At 42.7% G+C, this 17,416-nt stretch overlaps 1 protein-coding gene across 2 annotated transcripts in view; it reads left to right on the top strand.

The window, feature by feature from the left end:
- PPM1L (protein phosphatase, Mg2+/Mn2+ dependent 1L) overlaps positions 1 to 17,416 on the top strand; it is a 170,887-nt gene that overhangs the window by 121,957 nt on the left and 31,514 nt on the right. For both annotated transcript variants that reach the window (XM_060274414.1, XM_060274415.1), the window contains exon 3: positions 1,466 to 1,636. In XM_060274414.1, coding sequence (XP_060130397.1) covers positions 1,466 to 1,636 — 171 coding nt within the window. The remainder of the gene's footprint in view (positions 1 to 1,465; positions 1,637 to 17,416) is intronic.

Here is a 17,416-nt window from a genome sequence, read left to right on the forward strand (position 1 = left end):
CAAGATGTTGTGTATTCTTTAAAATGCAAATCCAACATTGTGTGCTTCGCTCTCCTGCTGAACAACTCTGCATATTTTGGATATCTTCCAGGCCATTGGCTCAAATAATGATGTGTTATATTGTTTATTGGCAATCTGTGCTATTTAACAACAATTCATTCATTGGTGGCTGAGTGCCAAATTTAACTATAGCTAAATGTTCTGAATAATTTAATCAAACAACAACTAATTGAGGGAACTGTACTTAAATTACCAAAAGCAAGCATTGCTCTTCAGCCATCCTGCTGAGGCATTAAATGATCCTTCAGCTAGAAAAACTTTGAGTCAGCCCAGTATATTGGTGATTTGCCAAGCATCTGTAACAAGTTGGGCATATGGTGGCTGTTCAGCAGCAAGAATCTAGCAATGTAAACAACAAACATATGATTGTTTACACCACAGCCATTGTTTACATCGTAGCCAATGAGCTTCCAGTTGCGCCTTCCATTCATTCACTGTAATTCAGGCTTTCCTTGACAAAGAATTCACATTTTATGCGACAATTGGATTATTATTAAAAAAAATTAAGAGCAAAAAAGGGCACATTTTCCCACTTCTACATTAAGGAACCCTTAATGTCTCAGGGAAGGCAAATGCTCACAATACCTTATTACTGCAACATGATTTTTCAAGGGGAGGGGAAGCTAGTTCAGAAACCAAGAACTGTACAAAGAACAGGGCCAGACCTCCCATTAGGCACGGTGGGACAACTGCACTAGTAGCTGACTTTGGGTGTCATAAAGGGCAGCAAATGTTTTCCTCTTTAATTTTGTGTGTGTGTGTGTGTGTGTGTGTGTGTGTGTGTGTGTGTGTGTGTTTCTACTGCCAGGGAGTGGGAGAGGCACTTGTGGAATATTCTGCCTCAGGCGCCAAAATAACTTGACTGGCCTTGGGTAAGAACATAATAGTCCACCCTGTTCTAATCAGATGCCTTGCCATAAGTCTGCAGGCAGGACTTGAGTGCGACAGCACTCTCTGTGTTTGTGGTTCCCAGCAGCTGGTATTCAAAGACATACCCCTTCTGATATTGGAGGCAATATATAGCCATTATGGCTAGTTGCCATTGATATCCCTATCCTCCATGAATTTATCTAAATCCATTTTAAAGCCCTCCCATTGGTAGCCATTACTTCAACTTCATTCTGTGGTCATGAATTTCGGAATTTAACTGTGTGCTGTGTGAAGAAGTACATCCTTTTATTTATTTCACAATTCTGATATTTCTGCATTTCTTTTGAAAACGTTAATATTTTTGTTTGCATGTGTTTAAATATGCCTGTGTGACAAATGTGACAAAACAAGTAAGTCAAGTTACTAAGCTATACCCATACAAAACTAACTAGGTTCTTTCTTTCTTTCTTTCTTTCTTTCTTTCTTTCTTTCTTTCTTTCTTTCTTTCTTTCATTCATCTACCCTCTATAGTCAGCAGCAGAATATGTGAAATCCCGCTTACCTGAAGTCTTAAAACAGCACCTTCAAGACTATGAAAGGGACAAAGAGAATAGTGTTTTGTCTTACCAGACCATCCTGGAACAACAAATTCTGTCCATTGACCGAGAAATGCTGGAAAAGTTGACGGTATCTTATGATGAAGCAGGTATGTTGACAAGTCAGGTGAAATGTCTACCTGTGGTCTTTCTCGTGGAGTCTTTGAAACTGCAGCTATCCTAGTTTACATGGTTTGTTACAGCACGTTCATTTCTGCAGAACTCTCACTTCTTACAAGCATACTATGGACAGCAATATATTTCCTTTTTTTTTTTTGGCATCCTCCAGACTACGATCTGAAACGAAAATTGCTTGTTCTGTTCGTCTGGTAGACAGAATGATGAAATAAAGAAATTTTCCACTACAAAGAATTTTTAAAGATGAATAACTATCCACATCACACAGTAAGGGTTAAAACATCCCTGTCCTTGATTGCACAAATCTCTAGATTTTATACCGCAATTTGTCTCTTGTTTTGCTTGACTTATATTATATGGCTGAACCCTGTTGTTTTTCTTACCATCAATCCTATAGCATCTGTTCCTTTAATCACCACTTTTTTAAAAAACCCATCTGGTTTATATACACAACATAATCAAGGACAGTAATTCAGTTTTATATAATCCGTAGAGCAAAGCAGAAATCAGTGACTTGGCAAACACTTCAGATGCATGTATATTTTATATCTTTTTGTGATTGTAAAGTGAGAAAGATATATGTTTTTTATATTGTATGCTCGTCAGATGATCCACCCATCTCTTTTCAGCTTTAGACATAGGGAGAAAAAGTAGATGGCAGAAAATTATAAATGCATCTAAAAAGGAAGGGAAAACACAACTTTTTATCCCTCTTGGAAAGTATGTTTGAACAATAGAAAAGAAGTGTGAAGCGTCTCCCCCATATTTTTTTTCCTTTTTAAATTGGGGTTTTTAATGCTGAAATGAGGCAATCATGTCAGATTTAAGAGCTGCATAAGCAAGCCTGGAATAAAAGTCTTTTGTGAAAAGCGATTTTTTAAAATATATGTACCCTCCGAACGGCACACACTGCAAATATGAGTCCTGTATTTATGCCCATAATGAGGAAGAGAGGCTGCTTTAGTATTCTAATCAAGTCTCTTGTTTGGTACAAGAGGAGTAATGGTGCTACCGGTACCTGTTCTGAAGCGAAGCCTGATTATGACTGCTCTGCAAAATATGTGTGGTTTTCCTTTTTTTAAAAAAAAAAGGAAAAAGAAAAGCCCACAAAATAATAATACTTGCAGCAGATGTTCGCAATTCCGAATCCTTCAGCCTTTCAGCTGCATGACAATTCTAAGCATAACGTTTCCTCCTGCGACGATAGACTTCAGTGCTTTGTCAAACTTCTTTCATTTTAATGAGAAGGTCAAACCGCTCGTCAGCTCTACACAGTGTGCAATATAGGTAGAGTGCTGGGGGAGGCTGGGTTTGCAAAAGGGAAGAAGAAGAGGCAGTAGTTTTAAAGTGAGCAAATTATAAGCACTCCAGGTGAAAGTATAACTGTCTTCATATACATCAGCAGGATGGCATCAGAACATATCCTCTGGCTGCCTCTCAAGTGCTTAACATCTATAATCAGAAGCAGCTGGAGTTATCCTAAGTGCCAGTCAGAAATCTAACGTGGAATTAAATCTTTGAGGCATCCAGCACCCTGAAACGTCTGCCGTAGACACAGCCGGTCGCAGGGCCTGGCCCACGATTGAAGTTGTGCAACTGTATGCAGAAGGGTTAGGCATTGTTCCACTTCACTTAGTTCTTGAGTTCAGCCTGCAAGCTTCTTTGGCGTAGCCTTGGGTCATATGTAGCAGCAACAAACAGACAACACGGTAATGTTAGCAAAACAATGAAAAGGTAAACCACCGTGAAGTGCAAATATTTAAAAAATATATGCACCAACAACCTTCACATATACAAGGAGTTTCAAAAATGTGTACAAAATCTCATGCTCGAAGTCTTAAAAGTCCAGTATAAAGTGTAATAATCAAGTCTGATAGTAAAGTGCTATGATGTATCATGCATTCTTATCTCTTCCCATGCGTTCTTATCTCATCCGACGGGTGGGCAGCTTCTTCCCCGTTTCACAGGAATGGTTTCCTCAGGGGGCGGACTCTTTCAAAGGTTCATGTGCAAAAGCTCAACAAGACTACTGAAGCTCACAATTCTCAAAGAATTCTCCCGCAGTTTGGTCAGACTCATGTTGGTAGCTTTGAGAACACTGTCCAACCATCTCATCCTCTGTCGCCCCCTTCTCCTAGTGCCCTCCATCTTTCCCAACATCAGGGTCTTTTCCAGGGAGTCTTCTCTTCTCATGAGGTGGCCAAAGTATTGGGGCCTCAGCTTCAGGATCTGTCCTTCCAGTGAGCACTTGGGGCTGATTTCCTTCAGAAGGGATAGGTTTGATCTTCCTGCAGTCCATGGGACTCTCAAGAGTCTCCTCCAGCACCATAATTCAAAAGCATCAATTCTAAACTGTAGTTTAAAAGTGACACGGTGCAGCTTCCTGGTTCGTGCCGCTGAAATTGCAGGCACCTCGTTCCTCCCCTGATCCGGCTGCACCATCACAAGCCCAGGTTCAGACGTAGTGATAAGCCGGAACCATAGCTCAACTTCTGGCAGCACAGCAGGAAGAAAACACCTCTGATTTCAGCAGGATGCAGAAGCATGCCACAATTTCACCTTTCAACCATAAATTAACTTAACTATGGTTTAAAGAGGCTGGCTCAGTGATCCAACCCAGGTTCCTATGGGGAGCTGCAGCCCAGTTCTCACAGGCCAGTTGCTGTGTCTATGGTGTGTGTGTTGTCACATTCATGCACACTTAAGACTTCTTAGGCTCACAACAGAAAATGTAATGTGTGAGCGATGGTGAAGACTTGAAAATGCCAGTTGAATTCTAAATCAAATGAAGGTTTAGCCCTCCTGGTTGCAAAGTTTGGCCTTTCGAAAACGTTTCACATTCCCTCCAGCTTCTTGTCTGTGTTATTACAAGGAACATAGGGAGCGGCCTTATTCTCAGTCAGACCACCGGCCCATCTAATGCAGTATTGTCTACACTGACTGGCGGAAACTCTCCAGGGTTTCAGACTGGGGACGTTCCCAGCCGTGCCAGGATATACCTGGGAGCTTCTGCAGGTAAAGCCAAATACTCTACCACTGAGCTGTGGCCTTTCTGCTTAAATAAGTTTAATTAAGGAAAGGTTGCATGGGTTTTTGACAGTGTAGAAGAGCCAACCTCATCATGAGGCAATATAAACTGGCATACCTCACTGCCGATTTTTACTGAGGAACCATTGGTATGTTGTTTGGTATGTTCAAGGTGCTTTGGGATACAGTGGAACCTCGGTTTACGAACACCTCGGTTTACGAATTTTCGGTTTACGAACACCGCGGACCCATCTGGAACGGATTAATTCACTTTCCATTACTTTCAATGGGAAAGTTCGCTTCAGTTTATGAACGCTTCAGTTTATGAACAGACTTCCGGAACCAATTGTGTTCATAAACCGAGGTACCACTGTATATATTTCTTGAGCGTTATCCCCCTCTATCCTATGGCAAACTGCTTTTGAAACTGAGGTGATTTTCAGATATTATGTAGCATATGAATCTGCTACTCAAAATTCCCACTTGGTATGCCCAACTTACACCTAAAGTAAGCCATTTAAAACCCAGGCCTTAAGTTTTAAGACTCTATTTTTACTTGCCTCATGCCTCAAGATACTTATGACTTCATGTGTGTTAAACACCATAAAGGGTTGTTTATCTTCAGGAATTAACTACCCCCTCCCAAGAGATATGCGTTTACTTAGCTTAGATTTCAAACTATGGCCACAGGATATCTGACTGCTAAATTGTTTTAATAGCCCAACTAACCACCTTTGTGTATGTGGATCAGACTATATTGAAAATTGATCAGGCTTTCTCACCATTTACACTATTTCACCTACAGGTATTCATTTTTGGAATTTTCTAGAAGGTCCATCAAAATTAGATGGTTGATAGCCACTGTCAACAAGTTGTTTTTTATCTACAGGGTATAGATAAGTAGCAAGAAAGGTGTGACTAACTTTTTTGACCCCAAAAACAGTGTCCAGATGTTTCAGAGAATAATGAGGAGGGGTTGTTTCCACAGGGCAGTCCCAATACATTTTGCCACCTGAGGCGAAATGGCAAATGGCTTCCTCCTCCCTCACAAGTCAATATGCAAAATGTGCAATGCTGGCCAAGTTTTTTGGCACCTGAAACAGAGAATCTCCAGAAATGTCTCTCTCTGGGAATTAAAGAACAATAAAAACAACAATTTAAGTAACCTAACCATTTTCTGCCCTCTCGTGACACCCTCCCATGACATTCATGATCACAGCCCTCTCTTGATCACTCTGCCTCATAGGCCTGGTCCCTCCCTTCCCTGCCCATAACACATAGGCAAGTCCCAAATTTTTAATACCAGGTTCCGCCCATTTTATGGAACCTTGGGGCATAATTTAAAACTTGCAGAATAAGGCGTTTCAAGTCAGGTAGGCTGTTTCTCCATCTTTGATGCAGTTTCATATGTTAATTTGTCCTTTCAACTGTACCATGTCATCAGTGGACTCTGCATTCTTAATATCCTCTCTTTGTGTAATTTTTCTCATTAGTAAGTCAGCACATCAAAGCCACCAAACAAGATGAGGTCAGCTAAAAATAACCATGCGAGTTGACAAGATTTCCAGTGAAGTTTTAACTAAGGAAGCATTCCAAAAAGAATGCTAAATGTATCAGGGGTGGCCAACTCCCAAGAGACTGTGATCTACTCACAGAGTTAAAAACTGGGAGTGAGCTACCCCCTTTCGGGGGGTTCAGGTCAAAGCTGTTGAGTTTTTTTAAGGAAGGGAAGCCCTGTTTTGGGGGGTTTAGGTCAAACTTGTTGAGCTTCTTTTAGGAGGGAGGAAGGCCCATTTTTGTTTAGGGCTTCAGGTCATAGTTGTTCAGCTTTTTTTAGGGAGGAAGAAAATTTTGGGTGAGCTTTTTTGGGGGTGCCAGTGATCTAGCAGTGATCTACCACAGACATCCAGTGATCTACCGGTAGATCATGATCTACCTGTTGGACGTGCCTGTAATAGATGGACTCTATAATCATCACATTATTTTTCTGTCCTTTGTGTATGTGTCAATGCATTTTTCAATAAGCCGCACATGGGATATTTTGGTTTAGTGGTGTCAGAAGAGAGGATAACAATCAAGAAGGCGATTGAGGTGCAATCCAAACACTCACTGCCACCCCGCTGGTGGGTTTCTGCAGCTTCCATGGTCCTGTTGGCCATGGCTGACATGGTGGAAGCTGGAATGGAGAAACTATTGAACCCAGTGAGGTTAGCTGGGGATCCAGTCGATCTTGGACTGGCTCAACCTTGCCTGCTCCCCACCATTGGAATGCTCCATTTGGGGACTTTCTGCTGGCTTCCCCCAGTGTTTGGCAGGTGGAAGTTGCATCGTTCTGCATCACTCTGCCAGCAAGGCTGGCCAAAAATCAGCCAAGAGAGCTGGGTGGAGGGATACCCAAACTGGCATAAAGAAGGTTTGGGTTGCTCTGCCTTTGCTCTCACCATGTAGTTCAGGTGCAGCAGGGTTGGTGTGCCAAGGCAAACAGGACAGCTCAGGCAGGGTGGCGTGGTACTCTGGCTTCCCGATGTCGAGCATTGCTGCCATTTATGGAGAGGAGAAGGCACAGGGAGCTGGGTGCAGGATGGGCGCAGGAACAAGAGCATTGGATTGGCTCCACAGCCGTGCGTGCACCACACTGAGCTCACTACGCCTTGCCCCTCCCCTTCCCAGTAAGAGGCAGTGATCCTCAACATCAGGAAATCCGGTATGCAGTGGCACCCTGTCTGTGCCACCTGCAGCCACTGCTGGTCTGATGTACACAAACATGCTACACAGAATGGGATTCCACAACAGACTGCTATTTATTTTTATTTATGTAAAAATATTTATATTGTTGCATGCCACCCCAATCTCCGAGCAGTACAAGACACCAGGGGTTCCAGGCACTTCCCCAAGGTTCATGTTTCCTTCTGGGAATGAGGCACTTCGGAGACTGTGGGTGTCTTTATGATATATGGTTTATTTACACATATATAGGACCTGAGCCTATGATGGAGGGGTCATATTTGCCTTGGATTCAGGCAGAGTTCCAACATAGCACTCTATCTCTCTCTCTCTCTCTGCTTTGCTTCTGGGTCCTATCACTGCACTTTCAACTCTAAACTCTGGCTTTATCCATTGAGTGAGGCCCAACCTATTTGCTGTCCTGCACGGAGCCTCTTAATCCCCATTAATGGCTCATCAATCAGGTTCTCATCTGACCAGCAGGCTAGCCTGGCTTTTGCAAGAATTAGAAGCCTTGATTAAATTCTAACACTTAGTGGATCTAGGGATTAAAGAGGTCTGGCATCCAGCTTAATACCCCAAACCCATAGCAATATGCAATAAGCCTACGTTTCCGAGCACAATTCAAAGTGTTGGTGCTGAACTTTAAAGACCTAAACGGCCTCGGCCCAGTATACCTGAAGAAGTGTCTCCCTTCCCATCGTTCAGCCCGGACACTGAGGTCCAGTGCCGAGGGCTTTGGTGGTTCCCTTGCTGCGAGAAGTGAGGTTACAGGGAACTAAGCAGAGGGCCTTCTCGGTAGTGGCGCCCACCCTGTGGAACGCCCTCCCATCAGATGTCAAGGAAATAAACAACTACAGTGGTGCCTTGCAAGACAAATTTAATTCGTTCTGTGAGTCAATTCGTTTTGCGAAAAATTCGTTTTGTGAATCCCATACGAATGCATTGAATTTTATTTATTTATTATTTGCCCATAGGAACGCATTAATTGAATTTCAATGCATTCCTATGGGAAACCACGATTCGCTAGAGGAATTTTTCACAAAACAAATTTGTCTTGTGAGGCAACCTCCGATCGCAAAACCCATTTGTCTAGCAAAAAAATTGTCTAGCAGGGCATTCGTCTAACGAGGTACCACTGTATCTGACTTTTAGAAGACACCTGAAGGCAACCCTGTTTAGGGGAGTTTTTAATGTTTTATCTTTTATCGTGTTTTTAATGTTCTGTTGGGAGGTGCCCAGAGTGGCTGGGGAAACCCAGCCAGATGGGCGGTAGGTAGGTAGGTAGGTAGGTAGGTAGGTAGGTAAATAAATAAATGAATGAATGAATGAATGAGGGTTGGGTTTCAGGTGTCCATGCATATATGCAAAAAAATGCAAAAATACGTAAAGCCCCTGGAAATGTACCCCCTGTAAGGTGGAGGGCTGCTTGCCTGGCTTTGGGAAGGAGGTGGGCCCATAAGTTTTTCTTGTTTGTAAGTGTGCCCATAGACCCCAAAAGGTCTATGTGAAGTCTCATGTGATGCCGTCTTAAATGTTGGTACATTTCACATACAGCAGACTAAAGGCTGCAGACCACAACTTTTATTGGAAACAAACCGTAACAAAGAATGCTTCTCTTCCAGTTGGAAGATGGGAGGCATCTTGGCTGGTTGGTTGCAAAGAGCTGTTTAGAACAAGAGACCAAAAGGGGGGGGGGGTTAAACAAGGGCTCTGCTTGAAATAGCAAGTGTCTGGCCTTGATAAAAAGATGGCACAACCCCTAGGGACAAAGCAATGGGAAAAAATCATTTTCAACAAGATGGGGAAATCCTTCTTCACCTCAGGGGAAAAAACAAACTTGATTGTAAGTCATCTTTCCATTTCCAGTCACATCGGACAGCAGGGCCCCTGAAAGGCCGGGGGGGGGGGAGAGACCATGCATACAGCATAGCTGCCAAGTTATCCCTCTTTTAAAGGGATTTTCCCTTATGCTGAATAGGCTTCCTCGCGAGAAAAGGGAAAACTTGGCAGCTATGGCATACAGGCCAGCCAAATGGATCAAATTGTGTACTGCAAAATATATTAACAGCATAACAACATGGCTTCATGCTTTTATTTAGGGCTGATTCCCAAGCAAACAATCCTTTTTGTGAGCCACATGATCTCACTTGATTCATCTAACCAACTATCTGACTAAGTCACTTCCAACATTTTATATCTCTGGTATCTCTTGTAACACTGTGAAACATAAGATGCATTTATAACATAACCTGGTGCACTAAAATTATTCTGTGTGTGTTTTTCAGTTGAGATGATTCCTCTATTTTAGGAATCGTTTGGGTTTGCGGGGGAATTGCTTGTCCTCATCCTTTTGTTTTGCCCCTTCATGTGTGGTCACCCCCAGAGAAAGAGAGAAAAAGGTGTACGGTAATTATGCTACAAAGTTCATAAACAGATGGAAAGTTGGTTATCGTTTCAGGCTATCAGACTCTGGGTCCGGCAAGGCTTCAGATTGCTATTCTAGATCATCAGTGATATGGAGAATGGGAAAGCAAGTTGGATGTTCTGGATAAAATTTATACTCCAAAAATTGATTCCTCCTTTTGCCCATATCTCCAGCTACTAAGCCAGTTTCGAGCCCAAATTTAGAACGACAGAATTTTACTGGCTGTAGCCTTAGAGATTGATGGCAACGTGACTGTAGCCGTTCCCGTGGGTATTTATGAAGCCACTACAAGACTGTGGCTAAAATAACATGAGACGAAAACAAGCAAGATTAAATGTCAGCCTTGTAGGTCAATAAATTCATCTTCCCCCTCCCTCTCTCTCCCTCCCTCACCCTTTCAAGAAGGGACATTGGGAATGGGGTCACTGAGGGAAAATGAGCTTTTTCTATCAGCAAGGGATGAGGCCGTACATCTGGCTTTCTTTTGTTGAAACAGCTGCGTTGAGACCAGCTCATTGAGATGTCACTTGAACAAACCAACCATAATAAATATCCCAAACTGGAAGAAACCTGAAACAGGGTGGCAGTGGTGTGAAATACACGATAATAAATCATCTATAAATTTCATTTGGCTACCTTTCCAAAAGTTGTGCGGATCGGTAGAGCAACTACACAAGCCCTTCGTCTGGACTGTCTTTTGGCCCCCATCCACAGACGCTTTGGGTGTTTGGTGCACAAGGCAACTGCACTCGGCCTGTGCCATGATTTGGATAGGTCTGCTTTGCATTGGTGCTTGTGTATTTGCAGCCAAAGCCGCGTTCTGATTGGCTTGTGCATCACTTAGCAATGGGGTTCTTAGGTTCATTGTAATGAAATGCGTACATCAATAATCGACTTTCAATAATTCTGTAATGAGCATACTTTAAATTAATTGTTGAGCTTTATGAACATATTTGGGGTATGTAATTTTCATATTACTCGTATCACAAGAAACCTATTGCAGCTGCTAAAAGATGCCCTCTGTTGCTATTTTTCCCTCCTAAATTTACCTTCCACCCTGGGGATTTATATAAAATCTTTTCAGCTACCTCACCACAAGTGCCTGTTCCTCTCTAGATGGAAACTACCAAGTAAATGTTTGTATGCATCAAAACAAAGTCTGCTTTGTAGCTGCATATACATATATCCTTGTGATGACTTAATCAACGTAGAACTGAGTTGAAATTTCTCAGAATAATTTTTTCCCCTAGAGAAAATGGATGTGATTTTTCATTTTTCTCAGTTCTGTTATGATTACCACTAATGATGAGCACCAGCTACTGAGAAACTGTTGGAGAATTTGTTACTCGCCTGGAGAAATTTAGTGAAATGCTCCTTCTAGTTTCTCTGCCTACAAACAGGGTAGAGAATTTCAAGAGGCCACCTGCCCACACCTCTCAATCAGTCTGCTTAATAATGAATGTCATCAGACCCTGCAACCTCACTCGTCTTAGTGTAACATTTTGAATCAGATGCAGTATTGGTTTTGGGTTCTGCTCAAGGAAATATCTCTAGAAAAGGTCTTAGGCATGCCCAGTGGAGTTTTCTGTTTTTCTCATACAATTTCAAAAGCTGTCTTGGGAAGTGCCCTAATTCAGTTTCATAAGTGTGGAACTGTTTGCTATAGGAGGAGCCCCTTGGACACAGAACTAGTTGCACAAATCTTTTTGATTTTAGCCATAGCACTGAACCATTAAACAATTAACAATGTACCAAGGAGATTGATTTTTAAAAATTGTATCCAAGCATCAAATCGTTGGTTTGCAATTTCTCTTACTAAGAAATATAACAGTGCAATAAAGTGTTATCCAATATATTATTACCAACATTTAGACTCCAAAAAAGGCTCTATTCCTCTTACAGACTGTTTGCACCTTTCTCAAAAATCCTGAATCAGGAATATATATTTCTATTTAATAATGGAAGAAAATGTATGAATTCTGTTTAGGTGTTCTGAGCATTCATGCACATAAATGAATTATTCTATTATGTATGTTTGCAGGACCAAAAAAGACGATGATTTAACAGTTGCAGATGAGCCCCAAAATAAAAGTATTCATGTAGAAATTAGAAGCAAAAATATTATCAAGTATGACTGCTTTAATCGGGTCATACCTGATGACAGCTTTAATTTGTGATTTTCAAGCTAACAAATGAATGCACCTAACACTTATCACATTGTGAAATGTTGTTCCTTTGTGTTAAAGTACATCACAAGACAACCAGCTGTGTTGCATTATGCTCCTCTTGTTCCAGGCAAGTTCGTTTTGATCTTTGAAGGATAGACACTGTAACCTTATGATTCAATCCTGTGAGCTGCTACCCTGGAAAAGGAAGTATTTTTGGGTTGGAACATACTGACTGTGATGTCACGACCTGTGGAATTTCATTGGTGGTGTGTGCTGACCCTGCTTGGCAGCCAGTGATGCTTGATAATAGCTCAGGAGAGGTTATGAGTCACTGACATGACATTTTGTTCGCCAGAGCACCCAGCTATGCCAACCCAATGCCTAATATTAGACAGTGACGTCCAAGGGTGAGATTGCGGCACGTAGAGTGCATAGGACAGTCTTACTTCACTGTCAAAACACAAGATGTCACTGCGACTTTGTTTGTTCAGAGTTGCGCTGATCAGCACCCAGAAATTCAAATCAACAGTTCTTATCTAATGGTGGTTAGCGGGTATCGCTTTTGCTTGCACAAGTTAGCGCACCCAGTTCTCACCAGTCCCACCAATTCAATTAATCCTATATGCCCTCCTTGAGAGGTGACCTGCAGCTAGGCTTGTCCACGCAGGGTTCAGGCTGAATACCAACAGAGAGCAGAGATCTGCTGTTGCTTCAGAAACAGTCAAAGTTGACCCCTGTTATAGGAGTAGCACCAGGACCTCAGTTTGCAAGGTGCACCTTCACTGAAAGGTGCCTCTGGTCACACTGGGGCTTCTGGGATGGAGTCCTTTGAGTCTGGGGTATGGCAGTCCTAGGGCACTGGCACCAGAGCCTCACCTTGCAGACGTGCTGCTAGGTGTGGCCTTGCATGCAGTCAGGGCCAAACCTGTGATGAGGCAGAGTGAGACAGCTGCCTCAGGTGGCTGGTGCTGAGGGTGCAGGGAGTGGCCAGAGCTGTGAGTGCGATGTCCTCTGCCCTGTACTCACTATGCTCACCTGCTGCCCTTAAGTGCAGTGGAAGACACTGTCCTTTCAACAGTATTAGAGAGAGATTCAGCTACTAATTGGCTTCTGTATGTGCCTTGCCCTTCGCCTCAGGTGGCAAAATGTCTTGAGCTGGCCCTTCATGCAGTTTCCCTTCTGACTCGAGGCCTCCCCCTCATCCCCTGGAACAACCCCCTCATCCCTGTGACAAAAAGCTGTTCTGGAGGTTGGGAGACTCTCCAGAACAGAATGAGCTATAGCAGGCATCCCCAAACTGTGGCCCTCCAGATGTTTTGGCCTACAGCTCCCATGATCCCTAGCTAACAGGACCAGTGGTCAGGGATGATGGGAATTGTAGCCCAAAACATCTGGAGGGCTGAAGTTTGGGGGTGCCTGGGCTATAGCACTGAGGACTGCAGTACGTAATGGGGACTGGCAGAACTCAAGCATCCTGACTTTTGGGGGTGAAATATGTTTCCCCCTCAAACCAACATCACCATTGGTTACAACCCAATGAAATTAGGCTTTTGGGTATGAAAATCTGACTGATGTCTTCTCCAGTTTAATGAGCTGTCCCTATTCAGTACTTATAGGATGCCTGAAGAACTACATACTTGTTTACATACAAGTCAAAATAATAGTAGTAATAGTAATAATAATAGTAATAGTAATAGTAGGAGTACATTAAAATACAGCGTTAAAATAATAAATTAAAAGGGCAGAAACAAGGGTAAAAATCACATTTATTAGTCAAAACTAACATTTGAACACTGACCAGTTGTGACGTGGCACAGAGCCATTATTGAACCAACCAAAGCAAACTCCCCAGTGTAGACACAGCCTAAGAGTAAAACATAAAGCACAAAGGGATGAGAGTGCTTTCATTGACACCCGTGTCCAGGCCTACTGTTCCTCTAAATCAGATTATGCAATCCAGATGGTTTTCCTTTGCTCCTTAAACATAACTTTGGAAGCTCAGGAAGCGACATTTTAAAAAGCTGCCTCTTGTATTCTCCTACGTGTTAAAGGACTTAATGTAAGCAATCTGTATATTGAGGTGCCCTGCAGCCAGCAGGAGAGTGGACAGTTATTTATGGCTACCCTGATGAAATTAGCTGCTTATCTGATATATGGCTTTGCTACTGATGTGTGTTAGTCCTTCATAAAACCTGATTGCTGGAGCCTAGGGATAATATGGCTGCGGTTGAAACAATTTGTCAAATACAATATCCAATCCTGAAGGGGTTTTTCTAGCAGATGGGCCCTGTTAATGCTTCTGCTCACTAAGCGATCAAGAGATGTCTGCAGCATCTACAAACTAGTCATTATTTATACCGCTTGTGATGGATCTGCTAATTAAATCCCTTGAGGTGACTCGAGAACTTGCCAGCTGGGACTTTGCTTAAGACTGATGCTTGTTGGAAGCTGGGAGTGAAGATGTGTTTGCCGCGTCCTGGTCCATCTAACATTTGTGTGTGCATGTGTGTTTGTGTGTTCTCCTTCAAACATTGCAGATCTTCATTAGGGCTTAATCTGAGGAAGCCTACAGCTAGAATTGTGGTAAATAGACTTAAGGAAGTGGGGAATAATTACAGAACAGCCAGAATTCAGTTTCTGGCAAGTGTGATTGCAGTGGTCAAAGTATTGGACTAGGTCACAAGTCATTCTGGCTGAGGATGATAGGAGCTGTAGTCCTAAACACCCTCAGCATGTCGGTGAGAGCTGGCCTATAGATGGAATATATGATTTTCTGTGTAGCCCGTAGTAATAAAGGGGCTACTAAAAATGGAAAATTCAGGTAGGGACTTGGAATTCAGAAAGGGGATCTGCAGTATTCTCAAGAGAGCTGCCCCCCCCCTTCTCAATCTTGTCCCCTCCCCTTGGCTACAGCCAAAAATTTGAGCCAAGAGTTCAGTGGCTTTCCAACTGCGACCTCTTCTCAGTGCCAGGAATTAATCCAGGAATATACAAAGGAATGCAGAGGGGGCTGCTTCTGAATCTTGATTGGTGTCATTTCCTTACCCTTGAATGGCCACAGCTTATCCCCAGATCTCTGGGTTAAGGGGCAGTTCACATGGGCTAGACAGCATGGCTCCCTCTGTGTAAAATGTGAAGGAAGCCCATTTTTTGTGCTTTGGAAAAAAACACTTGCACTACTTCGAATCCGACACACTGTCACATCTTGAATATATTAAATGCAGTTCTTCCAAAACCTTCAGTAGAGGGTCCAGTTTTCCACAGATAAATGTGTTTTCTGCCTTTCTGCCTTTACACATACATAATTGCAGCATGTTCCTACATTCTTGTAAATCTGCCCATCTCCAATACTTTGCTTAAATAACTTGCTGCAACCATATATGAAATTGTTTCATATACCTGTATATGAGGTTTAGCTTGCCCTTCCCATCTGTAAATGTGGGGGAAATCAACCATTCTGCATTCAAATTAGCAACGTAATTTATGTTGAGAGAATGCAGTGTGTATATTAGGGATGCCAACTTGAATAAATCATTGGAGGGGGCCCAGGTAAGCCCCGCCCAACACAATCAAACACAAGAAGCAGCAAATGCACACACCATTTGAATGGCAATGCCCATTAACTTGGGGGAGGGCAAAGGTACCTCCTCAGCCCCTAGGAATTGGCTTCTATGATGTATATTGCGAGAATAGTATATGTATATGCCATATAATATATATCAAGAGAATAGTATGAACACCACATGTGATATTTAAAAATTCCTACACTTTGCCCACTTTTCCACAGAGGCATATAATCATCCCTTCTGCATTTTATATTGAGTAATTTTAACACATTCAACCAAAGCCTGTTAGACACTTCCGCAGTCAGGAATTTGGCTTTATCAAGATTTCCAAGAGCTCCAATAATGGAACTCCGACATTACATCTAGCGTGGCCGTAAATTGTTGGCCAGGTGGTACTGTAGCTCTGTAGTTTTATCTACAATTTGTCCAGGTATGGACGCCATCTGCTGGTGAAACTGTAGGATGCTAAGAGCTCTTTCATAGGTGGTGGATGTGCCCAAATCTATCCCTCCCTCCCTCCCTCCCTCTAGGGGGAAAGAACTTCTCCACTTATATGTATATTGTATTATGGAACGTATCTCCACGTGCTTAAGGATGACAGGTTTTCAAACAATCTGGAAAAAAGGCCTTCTCAGTATTGCTGCCAACACATCCATAGCCAGCTGATGTTGAGGAACCGTAACTCTCTCAGTTAACAACTAGGGAGAGTATCAAAATGAAGACAACCTTCTCTATTAAATTGAGACCAAGCATGAAAGTTAGAGATTGGTCTCCACTTATAAGGTACTATGATCTTCAGAACAGAGATTATCATGCACTTCTTTTTAGTAATGTCAGGACCTTATTTGAATTCTCCTTTTTTCTCTCATCTGGACTGAACCGCATTGAACTCTGCTGCTATCTTGAAATGTAATCTGATAGGTTCCTCACATGGATTTAATTAATATGGGCCAGGCTCTAAAGAGTGACCTTAGAATCGCTGTGATGCTTACATGAACCCAGTTAGGGCTGTCTTAAGCATGTCGGGCGCCGTGGTGCGGAGATCGCTCGAGCGCCCCCGCCCCGCCACATTTCTTGCCGCGGCTGGTGGGCAGGCGCCGTGCGCAGCCCGGCAGCACCATGGCGCCCCCGCGCCACCCAGCCTTCCCCTAGAGCCGGCCCTGAACCCAGTTGGTCTTTTTGATTCCTCTCCCATGACATGTGGCAAAACGTATTTTGAAATTCCCTCTAGTTTAAGAAATGCTTTGCCGTGTGGCATAGAGAGGACAGCTCTTCAGGAAACACAAAGGCTGTTTGTTTGTGTTGGTCTACTTTTGTAGTTTTGAAGAGGCGGTTAGATCCACATGGCCTCTAGTTTTTGAAAGCAAGCGGGCCAAAGTATATCTTATACATCAAATAAAGTGACTCTGGTCCATAGACTCCTGTGTTTTTGCTTGGAAAGTCACTTTAGGACAGAGTAATTGAGAGCAGAGAAGTGACATAGAGTGTCACCAGCATCTTTTCAAACAAACACATGTTGGGCTATAGTTACCGTGTTTCTCCAAAAATAAGACACCGTCTTATATTTATTTTTCCTCAAAAAAAACCCCACTATGGCTTATTTTCAGGGGATGTCTTATTTTTTCCTCCTCCTCCTGCCGTGGCCGGCATTGCCGCTGCGCCTATCACTATGTCTTATTTTCGGGGTATGGCTTATATTCCTTGAATGCTTAAAAATCCTGCTACGGCTTATTTTATGGCTACGTCTTATTTTTTTTGAGAAACAGGATACATAGATTCACTTATAATACGTTGTTTGGTCCTCTGTGTGGTTTCCGAAATCTAGAGTGGCTGGTACTT

Source organism: Zootoca vivipara, chromosome 5, assembly GCF_963506605.1.
Source record: "Zootoca vivipara chromosome 5, rZooViv1.1, whole genome shotgun sequence".
Lineage (NCBI taxonomy): Eukaryota > Metazoa > Chordata > Lepidosauria > Squamata > Lacertidae > Zootoca > Zootoca vivipara.